This window comes from Biomphalaria glabrata, chromosome 8 (assembly GCF_947242115.1).
Source record: "Biomphalaria glabrata chromosome 8, xgBioGlab47.1, whole genome shotgun sequence".
NCBI lineage: Eukaryota > Metazoa > Mollusca > Gastropoda > Planorbidae > Biomphalaria > Biomphalaria glabrata.
In genome coordinates, this window is record NC_074718.1 from 5,184,687 (window position 1) to 5,211,919 (window position 27,233).

General features: G+C 40.4%; 1 protein-coding gene across 3 annotated transcripts in view; it reads left to right on the top strand.

Annotated features, from left to right (window-relative positions):
- Nucleotides 1-27,233, top strand: part of LOC106057322 (cadherin-related tumor suppressor-like) — a 157,680-nt gene that overhangs the window by 58,353 nt on the left and 72,094 nt on the right. For all 3 annotated transcript variants that reach the window (XM_056039228.1, XM_056039229.1, XM_056039230.1), the window contains exons 3-5: nucleotides 512-707; nucleotides 1,239-1,582; nucleotides 15,287-15,488. In XM_056039228.1, the coding sequence (XP_055895203.1) occupies nucleotides 512-707; nucleotides 1,239-1,582; nucleotides 15,287-15,488 (742 nt within the window). The remainder of the gene's footprint in view (nucleotides 1-511; nucleotides 708-1,238; nucleotides 1,583-15,286; nucleotides 15,489-27,233) is intronic.

Sequence of the window (27,233 nt, forward strand, 5' to 3'; positions counted from 1 at the left end):
CAAGCGTTGTTGCAGGGGTTCTCAACCTGTGATTGACGATTGGCCAGGGGTCGCCTAAGTCCATCGAAAATATGGATTGTTATTGTCTATTCTTCTATGTTTTGGAAATGCCCTGACTTCCTGAAGGTGATGGCAGCATGTGGGACTCGATAGTTCGAATTGTATGTCACCCAAGTAGGCAGTTACTGAAACTAAGTGTTACGTTAATCTGTTTTCAGATTATTTGGTATAATTCTATTCTATTGATAACTCTTGGTTACTTTAACTATATATGATGTATGTATGTCTTTTTTTTTTGTCATTGCGGTAACACTATAGTTGCTTTAACATTAGTTGGGTCACGGACCTCATTACTGCCTGAGTCCCCTCCCCAAGAGTGTCCTTAGTGGGGCTCACTCTTGAGGATCAAATCCTTTTGGTCTCGTGTTCAGCAGCCGTTGGTTTCATTAGCAGACTCGTTTCTGTCCTTGAACCCCCGCCATTGAGGGTGTCTCGTTTTTTTCCTTCACAGGTCACCATTCGTGTGGATGACGTCAATGACAACCCCCCTGAGTTCTCCAGCACCCTGTTTGACACCAGCGTGTCCGAGAACCTGGCGCTAGGCAGCTCGGTTATGCAGGTCACTGTCAGCGACCCCGACATCACAGGGACCTTGACATTGACCCTCAGTGGACCGGACGCTAGCAAGTTCCGAATCGTCCAGAATGGTGAGCATATATTTTAAATTTAGACATTTCTTATAGATTTAGACATTACTAATAGATTTAGACATTACTAATAGATATAGACATTTCTTGTAGATTTAGACATTACTAATAGATTTAGACATTTCTTATAGTTTGTTGGCGTTTCTTCATAGTTTATAAAGTTTATAGTTGCGAGATTCTGTGAAACAAAATACGGCTGTAGATGTGATGAATGAAAAGAAAGAATGGCGTATTTATGATAAATAGAAAGAAAGAAAGAAACTTTTGGCCAGACAGACAGTATGAGTTGATATAAGCTTTGTAAAAAGCTGATGTTCAGTTCTACTCAGATGTAGAAGAGTACTAGAATAACTGGTCGTGGTATGGCTTGAACATTAATGAAGGGATTGACAGTCTGTCTATCTCGATAGAAAATTCATTTTGTTCTGGTACTTCGTTTTGCGTTCAACGACTGTTGGCGGCCACATAGTTTACACATAGGAACTACATATTTGTTGCTAATATAAGCCATAACTCAAATGTTTGTCTCAGGTACCATCTACCTGACGCAGACGTTGGATTATGAAACTGCCAGAGTACACGACCTGAACGTCTCGGCCTCTGACGGCGCCCTCAGGTCATCGGCCCTCGTCCGCATCTACGTCATCGACGAGAACGACAACGTCCCTGTCTTCCAGAGGAACTTTTACAGCTTCGACATCCCGGAGAGCTCCGAGGCGGGGTACACCGTGGGGCGCGTCAGTGCCACGGACTTGGACTCTGGGAACAACGGGCTGGTGCTGTACGAGGTGACGTCACAGTGGGGGCTGGACTACTTCCGCCTGGACAGCACCAGGGGCACCTTCACCTTGATCAAACCTGTTGATTTTGAGGAGGTAAGTCAACTTTGAAGAGTATTATGTTAGCGTATTGGGTGACTTTGGTGTTGGGATTAAACTGTCAAGAGAATTCAGGAGTATGACATTAACACACTGAGACTCATTCACAATTTAATATTTATAAAGCTAATACTTTGCATTGTTGTACTGTTTGTATGTTTGACTGCCCCCTTCCTCCGATGGTACCCGGACATGAGAGATATAGCTACACCCATTAGTGGTGACTGCGCAGGTCATTCACTTATCTTGGTCCGGGATCCGGGTATCGCGAGTCTGAATAAGTCTTACACCAGTGAAGCGTGACCAGCCTCGATGCAATCTCGCACCTCAAGCGAGATTTGGTTTTATTTGGGAACAGAATTAACACTGCTGTTAGAAATCCAGTTATTTCGCCTTAATGGGTTGTACAAGGACATTGCTATTAGGCTATAATACACTTTTTTTGTGTGTGCAAATTTATCTTTTTTTTTTGTTAATAGAAATATGAAAAAAAAATGATCTTGATCTCTTTTTGCAATGCAGTAAAAATGTGATATGGGTGGATGGATAGATGGGCTTTGTGGCTTAGTGGCAAAGTGCTTGACTCTGAGCCGAGGGGGTCAGGCTCGAATCCTAAAGTAGACTGGGATTTTGAATGTTATAATTTCTAGGTTTCCCCTGAGTCCCCCCCAACTCTAATGGCCACCATACTAACGCTGAGGAAGTAAAAACGCTTGATTATTGTGCTAACTACATGACACCCTCGTTAACTGACGGTCCTAGAAACAGACAAGTTTGAGCTACCTAGATCGCGTTTTGTACCAAAATGTGAGAGCCACCTATTGAATGAACCAAACAGAGACGCTGGAGATATGCTGGACCTAATGAATTGACTCAGGTGTAGAGGTAGACACGGGTCTTTATTCGGCTTCCATCAGGAATTTGGGGAGAGGGGGGCGTCTAGGTGGCCTGAAGGTAGAGACTTCACGTGCAAAACACAACAACAACAAAAAACAAAAAACCCAGTGCACTTTACAGTACGTCTGTGTTGTGTCGCGAGTTCGAGATTTTAGATAATGCCGCGAATCAAGAAGAATCAATCTAGTCTCAAACAAGATCTCATTAAGACTTACGTAGGCGGAAAACGTAATGTTTAACGACCTTGTGGATTGAACAGAGTGTGTGTGTGGAGTTGATTACAAATGTGAACTAATTGATCAGTATACTTGTTTCTTCTGTGTTTCTAGCCAAGAAATGATTGTTTCGTTCTAGAAGACTTAAAAGTAAAGTAGAAATTATGCATAAAACACTGAACCATAATCTTCAAGTACAAAAACAAAATTTAATAAAAATACTCTGAAAGACACAAAGATATAGGTACATTCCTCGTCCCATATGCTAGGACAAATTTGTACAAATACTCCTTCTTCCCTAGTACTATTAGAGCATGGAATGGGTTGTTTAAGCCAGCCAGGAAAACCTGTGACTTGGCAGAATTTAAGTCATTGGTTAACATGCATGACGCATATGACGTAATCATCTACTTTTTTTTTGTTAATGTCCGTATTTTATAAACATTTTTGGACATTTTTTGCGTCTGACTTTCTTTTTCTTCCTCTTTATTTTGTATTGGTGGGCTCAGGCGAGCAGTCTTATAGCTAAGATGAACGTCGCAGTGATTTCCAGACCAGGCATTTCTCCACATACTTGCTGGTCTGGAAACACACATTGGCCTTGGTTCAGTGTAAATACATCTTATCAGGTGAAAAGGGGGGGGGGGGCTTGTTGTTGCCCACAATGAGTGCAATATGCAGCTCGCAACTGGGTTTGCGTTGTTATGTGATACAATGCACTGATCCTTTATCTAAAGCAGTGGTCTTCAACGGGGGCGATATCGCCCCCTAGGGGGCGTTTTCGAGATTTTGGGGGGCGCTGAGAGCCAAAGGGGCGGTAGGGGGGCGCTGGGCACAAAATGGGGCGGTAAGGGGGCGCTGGGCATAAAGGCGGAAAGAAGAAACTAAAGGTGCTCTAAAACAAAACAAATTAAAAAATTCATCAACATTAAAGCTTGGAAACTAAATATAGACAAATTATAGTTAACTTGCTTCTAATTTAAGAACAGAAACAGCGTTAGAAATTGAGTTCGGGAATCCCATTTTCTATTTTTAAATTCTTACTCTTTCGATATGATCTGAGAGTATTTATTGTCCTTGGATCTCGCGCGTATAAACGTTTAAGATTTGATAAACAAAGTAGGTAATACGCCTTTTAGATTATAGTTTATTTTATCTACATATGTTAATATATTTATATGTAAATGTTAATTGCAAAAAACATTAAAGGTAACATTTAATAGAATAATTTAACTTTTTAAAAACAAAAAACATTGATAAAATGTTGTTACGAAAACTCACTGGTATGTCGTGTAATATTTCCTTGAGATTTAGTGAATTGCCACTAGAAAAAAAAGTAAGTTCTACTTTGATGGCATTTTCAGATGAGGTTATGAAACCAAGTCGGCTTCACGAGCATATAGCGATACCCAAAAATAATTTAAGAATATTCATGAACAATTATAAAAATCTATAATTAAAACAATATTTAAAAAAAAAACGGCAAAGCAGGATATGTTTTAATGACTTATTAGAAAAATGCATAGCTTTTTAAAAATTCATATGATGTCGTTGAAAAATTGATTAAAACTAAATTTATTTTAAAACATATGTAACACAAAAATACTTTTTTACTGTTAGAGATAAAATATTATTTCAAAATTGTCTAGTTATGTAGCTTATGGGGACATATAGGAAACCATCAGCGGTTGGACGCTACAATGACTTTATAGGTAATATAGAATAAAGAACAAAACTATTCACTATTCACATTGTGAGTTATGATACACAATAAAAGTTTAGCCCGCAATTTTATTTCTATTTGAATCTAATCATAAAACTGTAAATAAAATACAAACCCATGCCGAAAATAAACGCATCTTTCAACAGTTTTAAGAAACAAATGATGAAAAAGGTGTAAGACACTTGTTGTAAACTGAAGTTCGCTGGATTTCGAAAGGGTTTGTTAATTGTTATGGCTCGTTTTTTAAGCTCTTAAATATTTTTTTGTTTTGAGAAACGGGAAGATTCAACGGTTGACGATGACTTGAAGCAGGCTAAAAAATTGTTTTACAGGGTAGGCATCTCACACAAATGAATGAAACCAACGTCCGACTGCTAGGAAAGAGATTGACTTTTATTGATAATATCATTTTCTCTATTATCGAGGAATTAAATCTATTTTAAAGAGTTTTACAATCTCACATCACTTGTTTGTTGACAAATCAATTAGTGCCCAAGGACTGCCTGGTCGTGCGGTTTGCGCGCTGGACTGTCGTTCGGATTTATCGATGGTCGAGGGTTCAAATCCTGCCCGCTCCCATCCCCCGTCGTCCTGCGGGAGGTATGGACTAGGAAGTAAACTATCTTCAACTCTGAAGGAACATCCGAAACATGTAAAACAACCTATATCTATTCCATTTACATAACAATTCTATGAAGAAATTACGTTTCGCTTCTAAAATTAAATATATATATATATATATATATATATATATATATATATATATATATATATATATATATATATATATATATATATATATAAATGACAATTATTAAACATCTGTTAACTACGTTCAAAGTGAGTTGCATGAAAAAATAGATTTACAAAACTATGTCTTCAGTAAAAAGAATCTAAACATAGGAGGCACACAGTGGCCTATCTAGGGTGGGGGGAGGGGGTAAAATTGAAAATCCCCCAAATTAGTGCTTTTTTAATTAATTAAATTAAATATTACGCAAAATGCAGCGGACCCCAAAGATGTCAAACCCCCTGGCCCCTAATTGATGGAAATCCCTAGGTACGTCCCTGGAGGCACAACAGAGATGCGGCTGCATTTAAATGTTTCAGTAACATTCCAAAACTGTGGTCGAAATTGGAATTATGTTTTAGCTTTTCAGTAAACATACATGGTTAACATAGATTTAGTGCGAAACAAAGTTAATGAATAAGCAAAGAAATAGACTGGATGTAACCACTAAAGGAGACCTTCGCCTTGCTTTGGCTAATTTAAAGCTTGAAATTTCTAATATTGTCAGACTACAGGAGGCACAAGGTTACCATTAGCTTAATTTCATTTTGTAGTGAATTCAGTAATAGTAATATTTATATTAAAAATATAAAACTAAATTGACAATTAAACCTAAAAACAGTAGGCCCAAATATTCAAAAATTTAAACGGAGACTATTCTTAGGATTTGAAAGAAAGTCTTTACAATTAATTTTTGTGTGTAATCACTGCAAATTATTTGACATAATTTTTGCATAATGATAATATTGGCTATTTTTGCCTTTCATTCCGAAGATTACGGCTGAGTCCAGTGTTTCACATAACTACGCAAACCCAACTGCGACCTACATATTTTCCCGAATTTTATGCAGACAAAGCCTTTGTATCAAATGTTTGTCCCGCAGTTTTTGTAAGAGCTCTCGAACTGTTTCTCTCAGAGGCTATCAGCTGCCAGAGAATGCTGCCAGGTACTTTCCTCTATGCCAATGAGAGCGAAATGGCACCTGAATAAATCTTTATATCGCACACGGGGGAGGGGGGGGCACCTCTGTAGCTCAGTCCTCCTCAAAGCTCGTCAGTCATAGGACAAGGCGTTCACAACAATCGCCTTTGGCATGCGGTCGTCTCCCAAGCGGGATAAGTGTTATTGACAGCATAAAAATTAATAAATAGATGATATTTTGTTCAAATTTGCTTTCTCACGCTTCTTCAGAACTGTTTTTCTTAGAGGGGGGCGGTGGCGGATTTTTTTAAAGAAAACATTCGAAAAGGGGGCGGTAGGCCAAAAAAGGTTGAAGACCACTGATCTAAAGGAATCGAAGACATTGCCATCTCAAGTTTGTTAATTTCTTCTGTAGAAGAGTTTCGGGGCCAAGTGTCTTGTTCTGACTATCTTATCTTATATTATATAATACAGACGTTACTTCAAAAAAGATGATTAAAGAAAAAGAAATTACTAAACCATTTCAAACAAAAACAATTTTTAAAACTTTAATACATATGTCTATGTATGTATGTCTACTGGGTCTGATATCATTCTAGAGAGTTCTAATGGTTTGTTCCAGACCTAATCTAAGGCGTAAATCAAATTTCGCCTGCGCTCCCCGACACGACTATTTCTCCCCATGATCCACTTATCGTCCTGACCCTGCGTGTGTGTTATTGTCCCAGTGTGTGAATAACGCCCTCGTTGTGGGCTCTAGTGGAATAACAACCTCCCCCCTCCACCCGATAAGGTGTATTTACACTGAACGAAGGCAGTGTGCGCTTTCCCCTCCCCACATCGACTGAGGTGTGTGTGCTTGGAGTAGGTGTTGATTAACTGTGTTCGACCCGCTCAGAAATCCTGGGTCCTAACTCTTATCGACACGATAGGCAGATTTCCTCCTCCCATGACCGCCCTGCTACGAATATTTTCTCCCCCCTTTTTCTCCTCTTTTTTGTCCTAGTTCCAGTGATTGAATTCCCGTTTTGTTGTTGAGTCAACACCCAGCAGTGAGTCTTCATCAATTTAACAATCATCCAATGACTCAGTTCATTTCATCACTTCATATACATATGTATTCTCCCTAAGACTAAAAACAACATTGTGGAACAAAAACTAAATCAAAGAATGGGGCTGTTCCGAATCTCTGACCTACTTTAAAACTGTCACGTTATTGTCTTATACATGACGTCAGTCTTCCTACGATAAGATCTAGTAACCTACAAGTCTAGATCTAACAGATCTACTAAATAATCATATCAATTAGTGAATTATTGTAACATACTTTATATTACTTTAGGACGTCTAGATTTAGACTAGTTTCATATTGAAATCACAACGAGGCCATTGATGTCAACAAACACTACCACGTGACATGGAAGAAATACGGACCAAGGGGCTTCACTCTAAACACGCCATCAAAACTTTTGAAGCAATGCTTTGTGTGTGATGTGACTTGAAATTCCGACATTCATCTTTAGTCCAACATGCCAACAGAACTCCTTCAAGTGTTGTGAATCTGTGTACAAGGCTATCATGCATTACAAGTGACCATCTTGAAGGATTGCACATTTCGTTTGTCTCGTAATTGTTTACGTGTAAAACAAATATATCCTTGTGGAATCATAAAGATAGTTTTGTTATTGTTATCCGTATGGTATACAGCAGTGGTTCCCAAACTTTTTTTCCTTGCCGGAACACTTCACACATTCTGAGTATTTAGCGGAACACTTTGCTTATATTTTTTTTAGAGAGATTAATTCACGTGGTGGCCTACTAGTTAATTATTCCAGTAGTTCGTGGAACACCTATTCAGGCCTCGCGAAACACTAGGGTTCCGCGGAACAGTTTGGGAAACACTTGTATAGTTATAGGTTGTAAAACAAAGCATCCAAGTCAATTGTTAACAGCAACTTATACCCCACCCCTGAGTTGTACGTAAATCTACTGTACCCAAAGGACCGCAACCCCTCCTCCCATTCAAACCAAAGTGAGACTTGTTACCTGTGTGCAAGGTTTGAGCGTTATCTTTAGAGTCATACGTTTTTACTGTCTTCTGACTTCCTCTCAAAGGATTCTCAAACTGTCAGAGCTCATATATGTATATTAGACATCACCCCTCCGAGTCTTATCAAACAGCAACTAAACTGCCAGGCAGAACATTAGATTCATAGCTTAATAACGCCGGGATCGGTTTTGTGAAGGCAATTTAACTATTTAATAACTGAATAGCGTGAATCTATTAGCAACCGTTGACCTCTCTCTCTCTCTCTCTCACTCACTCACTCGCACGCACGCACACTAAAGCGGATAGAACACTGACATTCGCACACAACGCACGCCAACATACTGTCAGAGCATATAAATACTCATTCATAGGTGCATCTTGTCAGTTATATCGCGGGCTGTTTAGACCCCAGTCGCTTCGTGTGAGAATCGTCTGCACCCCCAGCTTATAAATCAGATCGGTGAAGACCGTCGTTAACAAACAAAGTGAAACTTGTAGCGGGGGGCGGTAGAGAATGGTGTCACTCCATAAAGCCAAGTGGACTGGTCTTACTTCTAGTGCTTGTGTCGAGTGTCTCTCAGAGACACTTTACGCCTTGGACACACATAACTCTAATATATTGTGTCTAGCCGCGGCGCTGATTATCTGCCATGCAGTTTGGCTGCAGCCCTCCCCCCTCCCTTTTATGTTTTATATCTTGTGGGGGGGATGTTTGTTGTTTTTGGTGGGTCCTGCCGAGGAGTTTATTGTGGCAGCAGCAGCCGTCATAACATTTGGTTACGTCTACCCCCTCCCTCCCTCTTCTTATCAATGACCTTCTTTGTTTCAGTGTTGTTATCAATCTATACTGGTGTCGGCCAAGGGGAGATGATATCATGGGGTCTTTTTTGTGTGTGTAATATATCCCTTTAGTTTTCTTAAGCGTTGTTTCTTAAACCCAGTGCCTGCAGAAAGGTGATGAGAATGGAAGCCATTTCCGTATCTTGAACCAGTTCTCTTTTATGCTTCATTGACATCCCAGTCTATCTACAGTAGTAAATCTAGTTCTAGTCAAGTCCATCTACAGTAGATCTAGTTCTAGTTAAGTCTATCTACAGTAGATCTAGTTCTAGTCAAGTCCATCTACAGTAGATCTAGTTCTAGTCAAGTCCATCTACAGTAGATCTAGTTCTAGTTAAGTCTATCTACAGTAGATCTAGTTCTAGTCAAGTCCATCTACAGTAGATCTAGTTCTAGTCAAGTCTATCTACAGTAGATCTAGTTCTAGTCAAGTCTATCTACAGTAGATCTAGTTCTAGTCAAGTCCATCTACAGTAGATCTAGTTCTAGTCAAGTCCATCTACAGTAGATCTAGTTCTAGTCAAGTCCATCTACAGTAGATCTAGTTCTAGTCAAGTCCATCTACAGTAGATCTAGTTCTAGTCAAGTCCATCTACAGTAGATCTAGTTCTAGTCAAGTCCATCTACAGTAGATCTAGATCTGAAGATAAGTCGATCTACATTAGATCTAGTTCTAGCAAAGTCGATATTCGGTAGATCTAGATCTAATAGCGATGCCCGAATGAAGAAAAGACGATCTACAGTAGATCTAGTTCTAGTCAAGTCTATCTACAGTAGATCTAGTTCTAGTCAAGTCCATCTACAGTAGATCTAGTTCTAGTCAAGTCCATCTACAGTAGATCTAGTTCTAGTCAAGTCCATCTACAGTAGATCTAGTTCTAGTCAAGTCCATCTACAGTAGGTCTAGTTCTAGTCAAGTCCATCTACAGTAGATCTAGTTCTAGTCAAGTCCATCTACAGTAGATCTAGATCTGAAGATAAGTCGATCTACATTAGATCTAGTTCTAGCAAAGTCGATATTCGGTAGATCTAGATCTAATAGCGATGCCCGAATGAAGAAAAGACGATCTACAGTAGATATAGTTGTAGTAAATTCGATCGATAGTAGATCTAGTTCCGGTGAAGTCGATCTACAGTAGATCTAGATGATCTAGATCTAGTAGCGATTACAGGATGTAGAGAAAACAAAAAAGTCAATTGATTTCGACCCCAAATTTGAAGAATTACTGGACTAATGAATCTCTTTATTATAGATTATAGAGTCAAAAAGTTTTGTTCCATAAATCTAATATGCTAACAACTCTCAACTGTACTACTCAAGAGCGCTATACACTAGGCCACCCGCCACACTTTTTATCATTTTAAAATCTAGCGATTGGAATGTTTGTTTAAACATTGGAACGTATCTTTTCTAGCGTGTATTTCTGTATCAATAAGTAGCCGCCTTTTCTTGCCTTCTTTCTCGTTGTCCTGAGTGATCCCAGAGTATGTCAAGATTGTGCCCCCATTGTTAGCTGTTATCAGTCAGTTTGCGATCAACATTTGAAAGGTTTATAGGCAGATATTCACCTTGGAAATGTCAGATTAGTTACAATTATAGCGTGGAACAAAGGTCTCTTCTACGCTTTAGTGTCTATGTCAAGTGTATTTATAAGACATAATGATAGGGGATTTAGCTTTTTCTTTCCATTCAATCCCATGATAAAGACTATTTAAAAAATCATTTAACTTTCTTGTCTCTTTTTTTTGTTGAGCGATACTGCTCCTCCTTGCACACCCCATTAACGGGTGCATGTGCGTATACAATGTACTACCATCCACCACGGCGCCCACTCTACGCCACCGATACGTCAATGTCACAGTGGCTTGTATACTCGTGTTTTAACTCTTTCTTTCCTAACCGACGATACTTACGTTGATTCCATCAGAATGTGGTAAATAATTACGGAGAGAAAGAGTTAAACATCGCCCATCTTCATCGCCCAGCTTTGAATGTTTTCGTGGAGAGATCCAATGTAACCCAACGTCAGAAACAACATTAGTGTCCCCCCCCCCCACCTCCGCAGGAAGCATTATTCTCTCTCCTAATTGCCACCATCCCGTCCCGGTGTCCGACATTGACCAATGGTCGCCTGTCAAACGCAATGTACAACCACTTGACAGGCGCCCCGGCCCCCACTATGTATTTTCTCGTGCGTCCATCCTTACGGTAATGAGACTATTGTTTGTCCGGACCCGGGGAGAGCGATAGAATCGACCAACACTCGATTCTCCGAGTGGCCAACTTGATGCTATCTATTGGTCAAGCCGGACGCCAGAATGTATTACTTTTCCCGCTCTTGTCCCACGAGTGGTGTGCTCCGCGTCTTGACTCGACTACTAGTGCTTGAACGAGCCGTTGGTCGTGTGTTCGTTGACAGGAGCTGAACCCAAAGTCACTCGCTTCCCCTTTTTTGTTGACGAAGTGTTTCATTAGAACTAGTGACTCGCAACGCTAAAGTTTGAAACATTTTTTTTCAACAATGATTTGTTGGTGATGAAGAAAGACCTTCATGTTTTTAAGCAATGATCTTTTTTTTAATACGGTTGAAAAAAGACAGAAACTTATTGAAGTAGGAATATGGTTTAGGAGAAACTTTATTTAGTTTTTTTTTTAGCTGTGACTATCTAGTCACTGTGACACAAACAGTTGAAGTTCGGGAATTATTTTTTTTCTTGTTTCCCAGCTGGTTAGGGGGGGGCATTTTTTGTTTTATGTTTGTGTGTAGGAACACACACCTCTAATAGTATTGTTTTAAAGTTTGTCCATTTAGGGCATTATAAGTAAAAGGAAAGTCCCCCTATCAGACTTTGCGATCTATAAGGCAGATGATGTCAAGGTTATCAAATTCTGCAGCTCTCGGTAAACGAGGGTGTCATGTGGCCAGCACAACGACCAACCTGCCGCCTTTACTTTTCCCCAACTTATGTCAGGTACACATTAAAACTGGGTGGACTCAGGGGCGCCATAGATCCCGAGATGAAAAATCCCAGTCAGGAACCCGGTTCGGAAGCCAAGCGCTTTACTGCTCGACCACCGCGCCTCTATTTAGGGCATTGGCCCTACAAAAAGCTCATAATTACCTCCAGTGTTAAATTTAAATACATATCTACGACCTGAACAAGATGTTTCACACAAGATATTTTTAGGAATTAGAAATCGCTTGAAATAGCAATGAAATGTATGCTGGCTGTTTCCCCATCATAAAAGTTTTTTTTATATTTTTATTAGTATCTAGTAGCTCTACATTAGTACCTAGTAGCTCTACATACTTACATTAGTACCTAGTAGCTCTACATACTTACATTAGTACCTAGTAGCTCTACATACTTACATTAGTACCTAGTAGCTCTACATACTTACATTAGTACCTAGTAGCTCTCTACATACTTACATTAGTACCTAGTAGCTCTACATACTTACATTAGTACCTAGTGTCTCTACATACTTACATTAGTACCTAGTAGCTCTACATACTTACATTAGTACCTAGTAGCTCTACATACTTACATTAGTACCTAGAAGCTCTACATACTTACATACTGAACATATTATGATATTCAGCTTGCACGTCATTTGACTTTGTTTATGCGCTGGCCTGGTAATCTGCAAGTTGATTAAACTTGGCGCGTGCTCTTTCTAAGACAAGAATGCCTGGTAATGAAGTCTACCTTGTGCTGGGTTTTTCTTTTTGGTTTGGGGGGGGGTGGCTGCAGACGTAACGACTCCAACGTTCTTACCTTCTTCACCTGTCCTTGTCTGTAACACGGGTCATTTCCGACCAGCTGGGGAAGCCGTAGAGAGAAACCCGCGGACCTCCCTCGCTGTGCGATTGAAAGAGAAGGAGGACGTTAAAGGCAGTGTTCACACGTTATGAGTGGAACCTAGAGGCACGTATTCACGGCTACTGTATCATATAATAATCTCGTGTCACTGCAAGGGATTACTGCAGATAAGTCTTACTTATATATAATTGCTTAAAATGGGGGACACACAAAGGGAAGAGGAACTGGTTTTTTTTTATTTCACTATATCGAGGAGGGACGGATTTAGCTGAGCAAACAGTTGACACATTGCATCAATTGAACCAACTTCACCTACCCGAGAGGCCGGATTCAAGTGCGGCATCTCTCAAACTGTAGGGCCTGGGCTTTGGCGTCCCGCTGCCTAATAAAAGACCAACATGAGTTTTTCGTAGGTTGTAATCTTGGTTTAGTTGTAGCATGATCGTATTTAGTTGGCCCACTCGTCAGTGATGGTTTACATAGATGTGTAACATCTAACATAATTTCCCTGGACACTCGTGGGTTGAGAACCTCTGTGTTAGTAAGCGCTGTGTTTAATAGCCAACTTCAAGAAATAGGTATATTTAAATCTACCTTTGAAGAAAAAAAAAAGGTGGGTTTTGGAGTGGGTGTGGAAGGGACGAAGGGAAAGATTGACATCAGTGATGTCCCCTTGAAGAAGCTTCTCAAATATTGACATGGTGCTGGCGAGGACAGCAGGCATACCTGAAGTGAAACCGTTACACGCAGCTGCAAACAGAACAATCTGGAGAGTAAACTGTCTCTCCGTTCTTATCCCCCCCCCCAAATTCCCTCCCCGTCTCTCGCATTGACCCCCCCCCCCCCTTTTTTTTTTGTTATGTCAATTCTACATTGTCTTATTTAATTCTTTCCTCTTCCTAGTCCCAGACTTTTGGAGAGATAAAACCCAGGGCCCTATGGAGGTGATAAAAGTCCCCTCGAACGTCCCGGGGGGGGGGGGGGTCACGTGGTTGCCAAGGGCAGAGCCTCCCAACAGAGACGACAAGAATTTCGGAGTTGATGGCCGAGGCGAAACTATCCCACGCACACTCACACGCGTTGACACACACACTTGCTTAGGCCCGCGCGCGCACACACGCACACACCAAGATTAACACCCACTCACGGCGACACATGCACCTCGAGAATTTGATAGAAGTTTCGCCCCCTCATCTTGGGTACAAAAATCTGCATTTCTACATTCTTAATGAGGTCTTAGGGGACGCAAATCTTTTTTTTTTCACCTTTGAACTTGCGTGTTTGCATATAGGAGGGGGAAAAAAAAAGAAGGAAACATTTTTTTAAGTTTAAAATAAAAATGACAACAAATGATGTATGCAAGTGCTCATGTCCTTATTTCTCTTGCCTAATTTAGATGTATTACTGTCAATGTATTTTGATAGTGGCTCATTCACCCCGTCTGTGTGCTAAAAAAAACGTATACACGTTATTTCTCGGATCAAATTGAAACTCTACCCAAAATTATTCATTGTCGATGACAACACGCGAGCTAATTTAAGAAATTAATCAGTTAATCAATATGTTGTAGACAATTAATCTTGTTCTATATGGTAAATGTACTAAATCGGCGGTGGGCGACCCGTGACAATAACCACACTCAGTCTCACGCCGACAAACAAGCTAAACATTTTAAAATTACAATAGACTAATGAAACCTGCTATTGTAAGCACTCAGTGGCAAAACACGCCGGCCTCTCATCATGGAGGCTCGGATTAGAATTCAGACTCCAGCGATTCTCTTTTTTTTATAAACTGCTTTTGAAAAGGCAGCACGGAAACCTTCTCTCCCCTCCTGCCCAAAAACTGGTCCACAAAACTGATCGGACCCTAGCGGACTGATAGTTCCTCTGGAGATGTTCACGACCAACTAAATAATGTCAAGGACGCTAAATTGAAATTTGGAAATTGCCAACTAAATAAAAATGTACAAACAGAAGAACTTAAACAAAAAAAACTTGATTCTGCAGCCTGAAAGTAGGCACGAAGAGTCAGCATGTCATTTCAAATAGAATAGTTTGTCAACACTTTCCTTTTTTTTTTTCTTCTGTACACCGGATGCACCCACAAGCGTACTATTTATAGGTTTTCCGCCATTTATGAAAATCCCCAATAAGCATGAAAAGTGCGCTAACAAGTTCAATCAATTCCGTTGCTCTTCTTCTTCCGGTGTGTCTTAAACCTGGCCAGAATCAGCTGTGTGGGGCCAGCTTTAAGGGATTATTTGGGAAACTAAGCTTACTACATATGCCATTTATATATATAGACATATACATATATAGATAGATGGATATAAATATACATTATAGATAGATATATATGAATGGTTAGCACCCGGTTATCCCATGCTTTGAGACGGCTCTGGAAAGTGAGTTTTCTTTTGTTCTTTTGTCTGAACAGAGGCAGCTGTACACCATGAAGCTCATTGCCAGAGATCAAGGCTCGCAGCCCAGGTCATCCGAGGTCACCGTCTACATGAATGTCAAGGATGTTAATGACAACCAGCCGACCTTCGACCCCATGTCCTACTACCGGGAGATCTCCGAGGACGCCCAGGTCTTGACACCCGTGGTCAACGTCAGTGCTACGGATGTGGACTCTGGTGAGTAGTAACCTTTGAAGTTAAATACGTCATTTATCCTTCCCCCCACCCCCTCTTGCTGGTTCGCATCTGTTCCTTGGTCAGCCGCATCATCTAGAACAGTGTTTCCCAAAGTGGGGTAAGGTACCCCCAGGGGTACGGGAAGATTTGGGAGGGGGGGGGGCGCACCTAATTAACTATGCTGATTTTTAGAAAATACCCATTTGTGGTGGGGGGGGGGGGTACTCATCATTACAAAAATTAAATAGGGGTACACGTTGGTCAAAAGTTTGGGAAACACTGATCTAGAACTAAGCTCTACTGTTTATATTGTTTCATCTAGTTTGTGTATTCAATACGATCTAGAAGCAGTTAGCCTTTCCACAGTGGCAAGAATCGAGTCCAACACAATCTCTATTCGGTGTTGGTTTTTCTTTTCCAGTTTAAAAATAAGCTAGACATGTTTGCAGACCAAACAAATTGCACAAATCTTATTTGACGTCGTGTCAAACTAATTACGAAATGATGTCGTTAATTAGTTCCAGTGCACACTTTTTATGTGTTTACTTGGATTTTTTTACTTAAAGTAATCAGAATTTAAAAAAAAATGAAAAAGCCAGATTAGAACAGCTTCTCCTAGGTTGTTGTAGGTTGTCCTAGCAAGCAATGATTTTAAACCTGTGCACTGTGTTCAACTAACCAATGCTCTTACTGAGAGTCCTTGACTAGCTACTTAGTTTGATAACATTCCAGTGTCACCTGGTCCTCCAGAGTACAAGGCTCATAGGAAGAAGGTCAAATATTAGACTAGAGACAGACATGTACAAGGATCATAGGAAAAAAGTCAAATCTAAGACTACAGACAGACAGGCTATGAGACTAGAGACTCGCTGACCCCCCCCCCTCCCTCTCTCTCTCTCTCTCTCTCTCTCTCTCTTCTGTATAAATAATTGTACGTGTTTGTTCCCTCTGACCAGAATCTGTTCCCTCTGGAAGTCTTTTTGTCATGTTTCTCCAACACATTTCATGCACTTTCTATACACATTTCTCAATTATATTCTATATCTAAACAATCTATTACTTCCTAAGTTCTATTCTCTCTATCCATGTCTCCATTATGTTCTATATCTAAACAATCTATTACTTCTTAAGTTCTATTCTCTCTATCCATGTCTCAATTATGTTCTATATCTAAACAATCTATTTACTTCCTAAGTTCTATTCTCTCTATCCATGTGTACAGTCTCCATCATGGTCTATATCTCAACAATCTATTTACTTCCTAAGTTCTATTCTCTCTATCCATGTGTACAGTCTCCATCATGGTCTATATCTCAACAATCTATTTACTTCCTAAGTTCTATTCTCTCTCTCCATGTGTACAGTCTCCATCATGGTCTATATCTCAACAATCTATTTACTTCCTAAGTTCTATTCTCTCTATCCATGTGTACAGTCTCCATCATGGTCTATATCTCAACAATCTATTTACTTCCTAAGTTCTATTCTCTCTATCCATGTGTACAGTCTCCATTATGATCTATATCTAAACCATCTATTACTTCCTAAGTTCTATTCATACACTTTGTTGTTCCATTCTATCTGCCTAGTTATCTTTTCTTTTGGTTCTATCACAATTAACTCTCTCACACTCGCCCTCTCCTCTCTGGCGTTCTTCTCCCTCGCTGCATGACGTCACATTGACTTTACCTTTCCCAGGCCTCCCCCTTTTCGAGAGCAGGTAATCTCTGATTATTAAATAAGAAACATTCCAGAGGCGTGTTTAATCTAATCAGTGCTCCCAGTAGACTTACAAGCAAATGTTTCCTTTCGCTTTTTCTGCCACTACACACTATATGGGGTTGTGTTTTAGTCTTGTCTAGTCCAAAACACGTTTCTTTGGACTTGGTGTTAATATGAAACACGCTTTTGTACTTGGTGTTAATATTATATCAAACTTGTTATCGTAACCCTCACTTTGTAGATAATCTGATTCTTTGAAAGTACAATGATACCCCGGAATTCGGTCGACTCTCAAATCGAACAGTTTGGTGTTCGACTAAAATATTTATCTGAAGCTGAACAGATTTTCGGTACTCGAAGCACCGTAGCAAGTCGGCCAACACCGGGTCGGGTGCTCATGCTGATATCACGGCTGTCAGTTCTAGACAGGGTTTCCATTTCATCCATTTATATGAGATCCTTTGTTTCGTTATCAGTGTCACTCCAACATTAGCCGAGGCTTTATTGTGTGTGTGTGTGACTTCTTTATAAACTTAGAAAGGGTTTACATTTACTGACATGACGACTGTATTACGAAAAACTCTAGTTTTCATTCTCCAAACATCAGAACTAAATAAGAAAATATTTATGGCACCTCGCGCTGTTTCTACTTACTCATCCATTCTTTGCACCGCCTTATTCATGATGGCCGCCCCCGACGTTATGAAAGGCGCCTCGAGCTGTTGTTGCGATGGTCTTGGGGTTCGAATCCCGCTCGTCGTCATCTCCTGCCGATCTGCAAATGAAGAAATAAATGAATGCAGTGTTTTTACAGACCAACTCTGTCCAGACTCTCTTCAGTGGTTCTAACTTTATTCTGACTCCCTATAAGTTTATGAGTCAGTATGATTAGCTCCCTTGTTTTACTTTACCTACAGATATAAGAAAGAGATCTAGCATGCTTGTGCGTTGGGGTGCCCAAGGACCGAGTCCTTTGCATAGGCGGGGATGGAAGAAAGCTCCAACAAACATGACCGTTTTTATGGCGGGCTCCTGAGCGGCTGATGTGGTAAAGAGAAGAAATATGTAGGAGTTTCCCCGGTGTGCACGGCCATTGGCCTCGCATTTTATCCGAGCGCCTTGGTATATGAGCCATGGGTAACAGGGATGTAAGAATTTAAATCTGATTGAATTCTTTAACAGACGTTAAGTTTGTACAGACAGGCAAAAGGAGGCAAGCTTCTATAAGAGCCTAGAGTTCCAAGATTCTTTGACTCAACCCTTATGGCAATTACAAAGAAGAAGAAGAGAGGATTTGGCGCTGTAAGCTCTCGGCATTACATGTGTGAATAGAACACAAAAGACGTACAGAACATTTTGGGAACCATTGGGTAAACACCCATATTTACATATAGTTAATTAATGCTATGTGGGATCAATACTTATTATGTAACACCTTCACGGGCCAAACATGCTTCACTGGGAATGTCACCACGAGGTCATCTCTCCCGCCAGCCAACATTTCTACCTGAAGCTCTCCTGCTGGGCGACACAAAAGGGCAGCAACAAATTGTCTGTGCGTACACCAGCTGTAGAGTGCGCCTGATCGCGTGTTCGCTCCCGTGGCGCCCACAAGCTCACCAGACCGTGCAAGGCAATGATGTTATCGTCTTGGTTTGCCTGTGAGGATGGAGGGTTGTGTCGTGTTCTCATCCTCTGAGATTTGATCTGGGACAAGTGCAGTCAGTCATTCAGCTCTGCTGCCATTCCCTGCTGCTAGTAGAAGTAGTATTTATTATTGTGTTGTTGTTGTTTTTTTTTTTACTGGGAGCCGTACATTTCAATCACAACTTCTAGTTGACTATTAGCTTACACTAACACATGCTGTAACAATCTTTACATTCAAACACATGCTCTAACAATCTTTACATACAAACACAAGCTGTAACAATCTTTACATTCAAACACATGCTCTAACAATCTTTACATACAAACACATGCTGTAACAATCTTTACATACAAGCACATGCTCTAACAATCTTTACATACAAGCACATACTGTAACAATCTTTACATACAAACACATGCTCTAACAATCTTTACATACAAACACATGCTGTAACAATCTTTACATACAAACACATGCTGTAACAATCTTTACATACAAACACATGCTCTAACAATCTTTACATACAAGCACATGCTCTAACAATCTTTACATACAAGCACATGCTGTAACAATCTTTACATACAAACACATGCTGTAACAATCTTTACATACAAACACATGCTTTAACAATCTTTACATACAAGCACATGCTCTAACAATCTACATACAAGCACATGCTTTAACAATCTTTACATACAAACACATGCTCTAACAATCTACATACAAACACAAACTCTAACATTCATTACGTACAAACACATGCTTTAACAATCTTACATACAAACACATGCTCTAACAATCTTTACGTACAAACACATGCTTTAACAATCTTACATACAAACACATGCTCTAACAATCTTTACGTACAAACACATGCTTTAACAATCTTTACATACAAACACATGCTCTATCAATCTTTACATACAAACATATGACCTAACAATCTTTACATACAAACACATGACCTAACAATCATTATATACAAACACATGCTCTAACAATATTTACATACAAACACATGCTCTGTCAATCTTGACATACAAACATATGACCTAACAATCTTTACATACAAACACATGACCTAACAATCATTACATACAAACACATGATCTAACAATCTTTACATACAAACACATGCCGTAACAATCTCTACATACATTCACAAGTAGTTTTTTCATACACTTTCCGTTATTTTTGAAGAAGGGGGGGTTGCACTTGGGGTCAAGGAGAATCGAGAAATTCTAGATCTCGTCTTGTCTCACAATCTGTTACGAGATATGGCAGACGAGAATTTAATACGAGCACGAACTGGTGTCTTTAAAAAAAAAAAAGCTTCTCCGAGCTGCTTCCCCTCAAGACCACGTGACAGTTGTATCTAGTTTGATATCGGCGGGTGATGTCCACACTGTGTGATTGGTTACTGACCTAACACGTAGTGTGGATGTATGTCCTAGAGAAGAGAGCGTATTGACTCCCCGAGATAAGGTACATGAGATGTTAAGTAGAGTAGGCAGAACAACAATCACGTGACGAGCTAGGACAAGGAAATATGTCAAAGTAGATTTAGTGATGGATTGTGTGGCCAGGACAACTATCTTTCACTTTAGTTTGTAAAACCTTATATTTGGACTGCACACACATACACACGTAAACACGCACGCATACACACGTGACTGCACTATATAGCTATAAACACACACACACACACACGTAAACACGCACGCATACACACGCGACTGCACAATATAGCTATAAACACACACACACACAAGTGTATCAATAACTTGTTGATCTAATACATGGTCCAGTGCTCAATTGGGAATCACGAAGGACTTTGGACTATTTTAAATAAATATTTACAAAAAAAAAAATGATGGATGTTTAATGACTTCTGAACATTGGCGAACTGCAAAGATCGAAAATAGAGCTAATCTAGCGGGCGGCCAATAACCGATCTCTGTGGAGAGAGAGTCTTCCACAGAGCGGCGCAAAGGAGGATCTAAGTCTTTAAGTAATAAACATTTATTACATAGTCTAAAGGTCAGCAACCTCAATCACCTCGTCCACCAAACTTATGTTGTTGCTTGTGTGTGTTGTAAAAAGGGTGGGAGTAGAATTGAATATTTATGACAGAGATCATTGATCGTGTCCCTCTGTCCTTTAAAGACAGGTGTTATAAATACACTTTGATGGCGGTGTGAGAATCACATAGTGAAAAGTGATTCGTTGTTTTCCTGTCCTTATTGCTAACCATAGTATCGCATACACATTGAATGGGAGACAACTTTCTTGTAATCAAGTCAACGTTGGTGTCGATGTAATGCATTTCTCCTAAAATATCACAATTCAATAACAAACAATCGGGGGAAATCCGCCCCGCTGACATAAGTAGAGTCGCATTTAAACATAATCAAGAGTGGGGGGGGAAAAAAAAGTAGTCCCAGATTACGCGGAAGAAGTTAAACGAAATGCCAGAGGAAGAAGAGAAGGAAAACAAAACGAGGCTGTGAAGTAATCGAGTCATCAATCACGCCTTGCAGACGTCAACCGTGGAATGACTGTACATGTAAAATTAGTTGTTATTTTGTAGCGTGTGTGTGTGTGTGTTATGTCATTACAGATTGGATCGTGGTAGAACAGCGGTTTTCAACCTTTTATGCTCGGCGACCCTTTTTTTACAATTCCCCACTCTGCCGCGACCCCCCCCCCCCCCCCGCAAATACACACAGCAATAGAAGAATAGACAAAAACAATCCATTTTTTTCGATGGTCTTTGGCGACCCCTGGCAAATCCTCAATCGACCCCCAAGGGGGTCGCGACCCACAGGTTAAGAACCCCTGTGTTAGAACGTGAAGTCTATAACATGGTCATTACCTGGCTATAAGAGATGATGAAAACCACAAGATGTTTTTTTTTTTTGAGGGGGGGGGCACCAGTGGCGTAGCTAGGGATTTTGGTGGCCGGAAAAGGGGGGGGGGTGGGCTTGGCCTCTCTAGCGGCTCCTGCACTTTGACATTCTATATCATGACAGGAGATACATTTAATAAATATATAATTCTGATGTGTGGAACTCGTTATAACTTTGTCACTAACTTACATAACAATATGAATAGCAAGGTTATCCATCAGTGGCGTAATATTTGATATATAATTGGGGGGGGGGTCAAGTAGGGGTCCGGGGCTAAGCCATGGCTTGTCTCTAGAAATGGTCACAGTAGTCTAGAGATATTACGTAGGCTACGGCTGTGAGGGTTGGAATAATGGGTGTGGAACTTGTGCCGTAAAGTCTTCCCGAAAGGCGCTATCCTAAGGAGGGAGGGTGGGGGCTAGATGATGGAAGGGGCAAGAGTTTACCGACTCTAGTGTCCGACATTTCACACTGGCTTCCGTGTAGAGAACATGGATCTCCAAGAGTTCTTGATATTTAACTGTTTGACCCGGCTCTGTTTTGTTTTCTTCTCGTTCTGCTTTTGTTTTGTTTTATAATAAAAGACATCCATGCTGTTTTAATAGTCAAAATCTATGTTAAGATGGCTCATTGACCTAATTCTAGTAAACTCTCTTATGTTACGGCAACTTTACATAGCCTAAGATCAAGGCTATTATCTAAGGAATGTTAATGGTAAGTTTTATTCAGATTATTCAAACGGTTTAAATGTCTATAAAGGACATACTCCTTACACTCTACTTTATATATTAGATCATAATTTAATTCAGTGTTATCTCGTCTCTCAATTCAATTTCAATAATTTAGCCCCTCCCACTAGAAACAAGCGCCCGTGCATCTATATGGCGCTGATGAGGCTTTTTACCAATTTATTGGCAAGAGCATTTTTGCTTGTCCTTTGTCTAGTAGTTCATTTCAGAATGTGCTCTCTGTTTGAGCGTGTGTTACAGTCACCAGTATTCCTGTGACACACTTTGGACAGACAAGAACTAAACAAAGCAATTAAAAGGGGAAAAGAAATACCAAGATTTAAGAGATAGCCCAGAGACGTGTTCAGGGAAATGACAAAGAAAATGGAACATTCTTATCGCTACTGTATCCCAGAGAATAGGCGGAATGGGAGCCCCCCTCCAGAACAAAGATCAAATCTCTCCCCCGACCCTTTTTTTTTTTTTTTTTTGACAACCTGTTCAGTGGCTTGATCTGGTCTAGCCGTGAGTCAGTAGCTTTGATTGAAGAGGTTGAACCAGTGTGGAGGGGGGGGGAGTGTGTGTTTCTCAAGTTCAGGTAACTTGACATCGCATGTGATGCGTGTCCCGCTCTCTTCACTTATCTCTCACTCACACATCTACCATCACCCTCCCTCCCAATCTGCATCATGCCCCCGGGGGGGGGGGGTGAGGTAGACACGTCACGGTTGGCTGACTATATCTCTATACATCCTCGATTATATACTTATAATTATGTGGTTGAAGCAAAAAGGTGGTTGGGGGGGGGGGTGAGGAAATCTTTGTTTTCAAGAGGAAGGAGAAGCCACCCTCTTTATGTTTGCATGCTAGCGCCAATTAGAGATGTTTGTCACGCGAACAGAACGCAGGGAGGGGAATGGAAATACAATGAAACTGACCCTCATCTAAAACTCTGCTCTCTCTGTGTGTGTGTGACTGTGTGTAGGTGTGCCGTAAAAGGAGAGATCAGATGTGGCGATAAGATCCCATTTTAATATTGCGTTTACTGCAGATAAAGAGGATTATAATCTGTCGAAACTTCTCTTTTATCAGGAGCTTTAACTGCCAAAGACCCAAATACCTAGTGTCTCTACTGCGGTCTACACAGCAATATACTTGGATAGGGAGGCCCGGTGGTGGGGTGGGGGCTTGTGTGGGGGGTTTGGGAGGTATTGAAAAATATGAACTGTCACAGAAAATGTGACACGGTTCTCTCCCTTCCCTGCCTAAATTATTGAGTGTTATCGTGGTATGTATACAATTTAATAACTTTGCTATAAAAGAAGGACCGACTCCCGATGTTTTGTTTTTTAGGGCAGTAAATTCACGGCTTAGAGATACTGTAAAACTTGATCGTGTGTGTGTGTGTGCTTAGTTGATGTAAAGTAGAATACAAAAGAATTCACATTCCATTCCGAGCATTAATCCCCCCCCCTTTTTTTTTTAAATTTAAAAGTTCAAAACCTTTCCTGTTTTTTTTTTCTTCGAAATATGTCCAAGCTAGACGGACTTGATAGCGGCAGTATGGTGGACATTGTAGAGGTCAATGGCTCACGCCAGGGAATGTCTAATAGTGTTGTGTCTTTTACCCCACATACCCACCACTCTGTTCATGTAGATCAGTGTTTCCCAAACTTTTGACATTTGTGTACCCGTTTGATAATTTTTGTTATGCTGAGTACTCCTCAACCCCCCCACCCCACCTCATCATTGTCATCATTGGCCTCCTTCAGTCGTGAAACAACTGTGGCTCATCCCGGCGGACCCCCTGGGGGTAGGCGTACACCACTTTGGGAAACACTGATGTAGATGATTGGCTTCTCTGGCATGTCCAGTTTTGGTCGTGTATGCATGATGTGTTTGCGTTTACAAGTATGTGTGTGTGTGTGTGTGTGAGAGAGAGTAGCCTGGTCAAACTGTTTTGTTTCCATGTTCTAAGGTAGCTTTGTGTGGATCATTTTATAATTACCTACTTCTGAGAAACAAGTTCACAAAGACATCATTGTCAGTTCCTTCATCGCCCTTTAGAGGAATTCTTCACTATCAGCATTATCCCTGGGGTTAATTGAGGGTTATAGAAGATGTCAATATTATGGTTCGGGCAATACGGAATCTTGAGTTATCCCTGGGGTTAATTGAGGGTTATAGAAGATGTAGTATCAATATTATGGTTCGGGCAACACGGAATCTTGAGTTATCCCTGGGGTTAATTGAGGGTTATAGAAGATGTAGTATCAGTATTATGGTTCGAGCAACACGGAATCTTGAGTTATCCCTGGGGTTAATTGAGGGTTATAGAAGATGTAGTATCAATATTATGGTTCGGGCATTACGGAATCTTGAGTTATCCCTGGAGTTACTTGAGGGTTATAGAAGATGTAGTATCAGTATTATGGTTCGAGCAACACGGAATCTTGAGTTATCCCAGGTTAAGGATGGTATACAAAAATTATTTTTTTTTTTTTGTTTGTTCGATGTTTCTCAAATCTTGCGATGTATAGGGCAGATGATGTAAAGATCGTTTGTCTCTGTGTCCCACGGATGACCAATCGCATTTACCTTTCCCCAACTAATGTCAGGTACCCATTAGAACTGAGAGCACTAAAGATCCCTAAGTTAAAAAAAAAATCTTCAACAGGATTTGAACTCGAGACTCTTCTGTGTAGAAGTCTAGCGCTCTACCACCCAGCCACCACGCTGATAAATGAAATACATGGAGTGTAATGATTTTAGATGTACTCGGATCAAACTTTGACGGTAAACACTAGATGATCACGACCGTATGGATAAGTTTCTGTTTTCTATTAGGTTCCGTTGTTTTTGTTTTACGAAGACCAAGTAGCCGAAATGTTTTTTTTTTTGTTTTTTTTTTCCCTTTTCAATCCTGTAATCCAGGATTTCCCCCCACAAACTGATTCCGTGAAAGCGTCAGGGATGAAGAGGCTCGCTCGTTGTGTTCAACACGAGAGCTCCATTAGTCTTTGCTTATTGTTTATACCTCTTTCAATTAGTGACAGCAGCTGGTCTTAGTTTGTCCTGCCAGTAATTGGCTAATTTAATTGTGTGCAGTTTTTGTTTGAGTAACACCAGAACTCAGTCTGATCAATGGATGGTTTGGCATTTCTTGTACAGTGTAAAACAGTTCAAGGGGAAGAACTTTGTAATTATGCAATTTTTTTTTTTAAAGGAAACCTCAGAATTTTTTTTTTTTATAAAATAGTTTAAATTAATAATTTACACCTAGAATTTGGGTGGGGCCTATCTAAGTTCGGGGCCCACTGCGGTTGCATAGGTTGCAGTGGCCTGGGGCAAATTAGCGGCGTATGCTACGCCGCTGGTCGACTAGTATTACATCAAACGAACTGAACTGACATTTCTTCGGCTTCTTGTTACTTTTGGACTGACCCTCTTATTTTGTTATCACTCTGGTCGTAACACTCTTTCACCCAAAAATTGTTTTCTTTTTTCTTTAACCTCCACCCTCCGCACACACACACACACACAATAGATAAACATGCATTCTTTGTGTGTGAGAAAGTGTAAACGAGTGGTGCAGTAATATACGTCTCACCTCCGTCTGGGTCTGTAACGGTAGGCGCGGCCCTTGGAAACCCGGGCGACGGCCGAGCCGGTATGGATCTATTTACGGTCATTATCTCATTTGGTGTAACGAGGGCTAGATACTTGTATGGCAGAAAGATTCCTCTCCATGCTTGACCACAGCCGAGTACCTCCAGTTAGGTGGTTCGCCTTGGACCTGAACATGAGTCCGTTGTAGTCCATCATGGGACTCTTCCGCCCTGGCCGGTGACCTTAGTCTAGAAGACCGTTCGCCCAGTGGTGCCATGCTATCACCATCCCCTCACATGGTTTAGTCCGCCAGCTGAAGCGGTTTTCCAGGGCATGGCGATTGGTGCCACATGTGGCTCATGAAGAAATAGCGGGAATCTAATAAATAAAGTCATCTCCCTTTGCTAGTAGCCTACATTGAAGTGTAGGGCCAATCATTACCATCCGTGGGACACTTTTATACAAGAATGTTAACTTAAAACTATAAACAATGTGTGGCGGGCCTTACTATCAGAGCATGTGGTCAATTCGGCTACGAACGAGCATTGTATTATGCACCTGCCAATGTGTGCCCCAATGCCAATACAGCCATTCCACGTTGGGTGTTACAGTTTTGAATGAGATATAAAAAGCGAAGACTGTTTCTGTTAGTGGCATGGCAAATAGTCTGGCACGATATTTGTGCAAAAAGAGTTTATAGATTCAGGCGGCATTTGAAAGATGGATGCTATTAGCAAACACTTTTTATATCTCGACCAAAACTGTTATTTCTGCTGTTATTGAAGTTTCTGGCAAAACGGTAATTTGTTTTAATCAAAGAAAATGCCTAAAGAAAGGTCTCATGGTATCTACCTTGAACCATTAGAAACTCATAGCTCGCACAAAAGTAGCTCAACTTTTATTTTAAACAATCCAAGGGCAATTTTAAAAAAATGTCAATTCTAATTTATTGAATCATACTTTCTCCATCTTTAGTGTTTTTAAACAATAATTTTCCAGAACGCTTTCTTGGACGTTCAGTCTTACTACTTATTAGCAATACAATCTCCAGGTCACTTGGTGGGTGGGGTAAAAAAACAACAACAACTAATAAATTCAATTTAGTTTTGGGAAGTTTCATTGCTACATA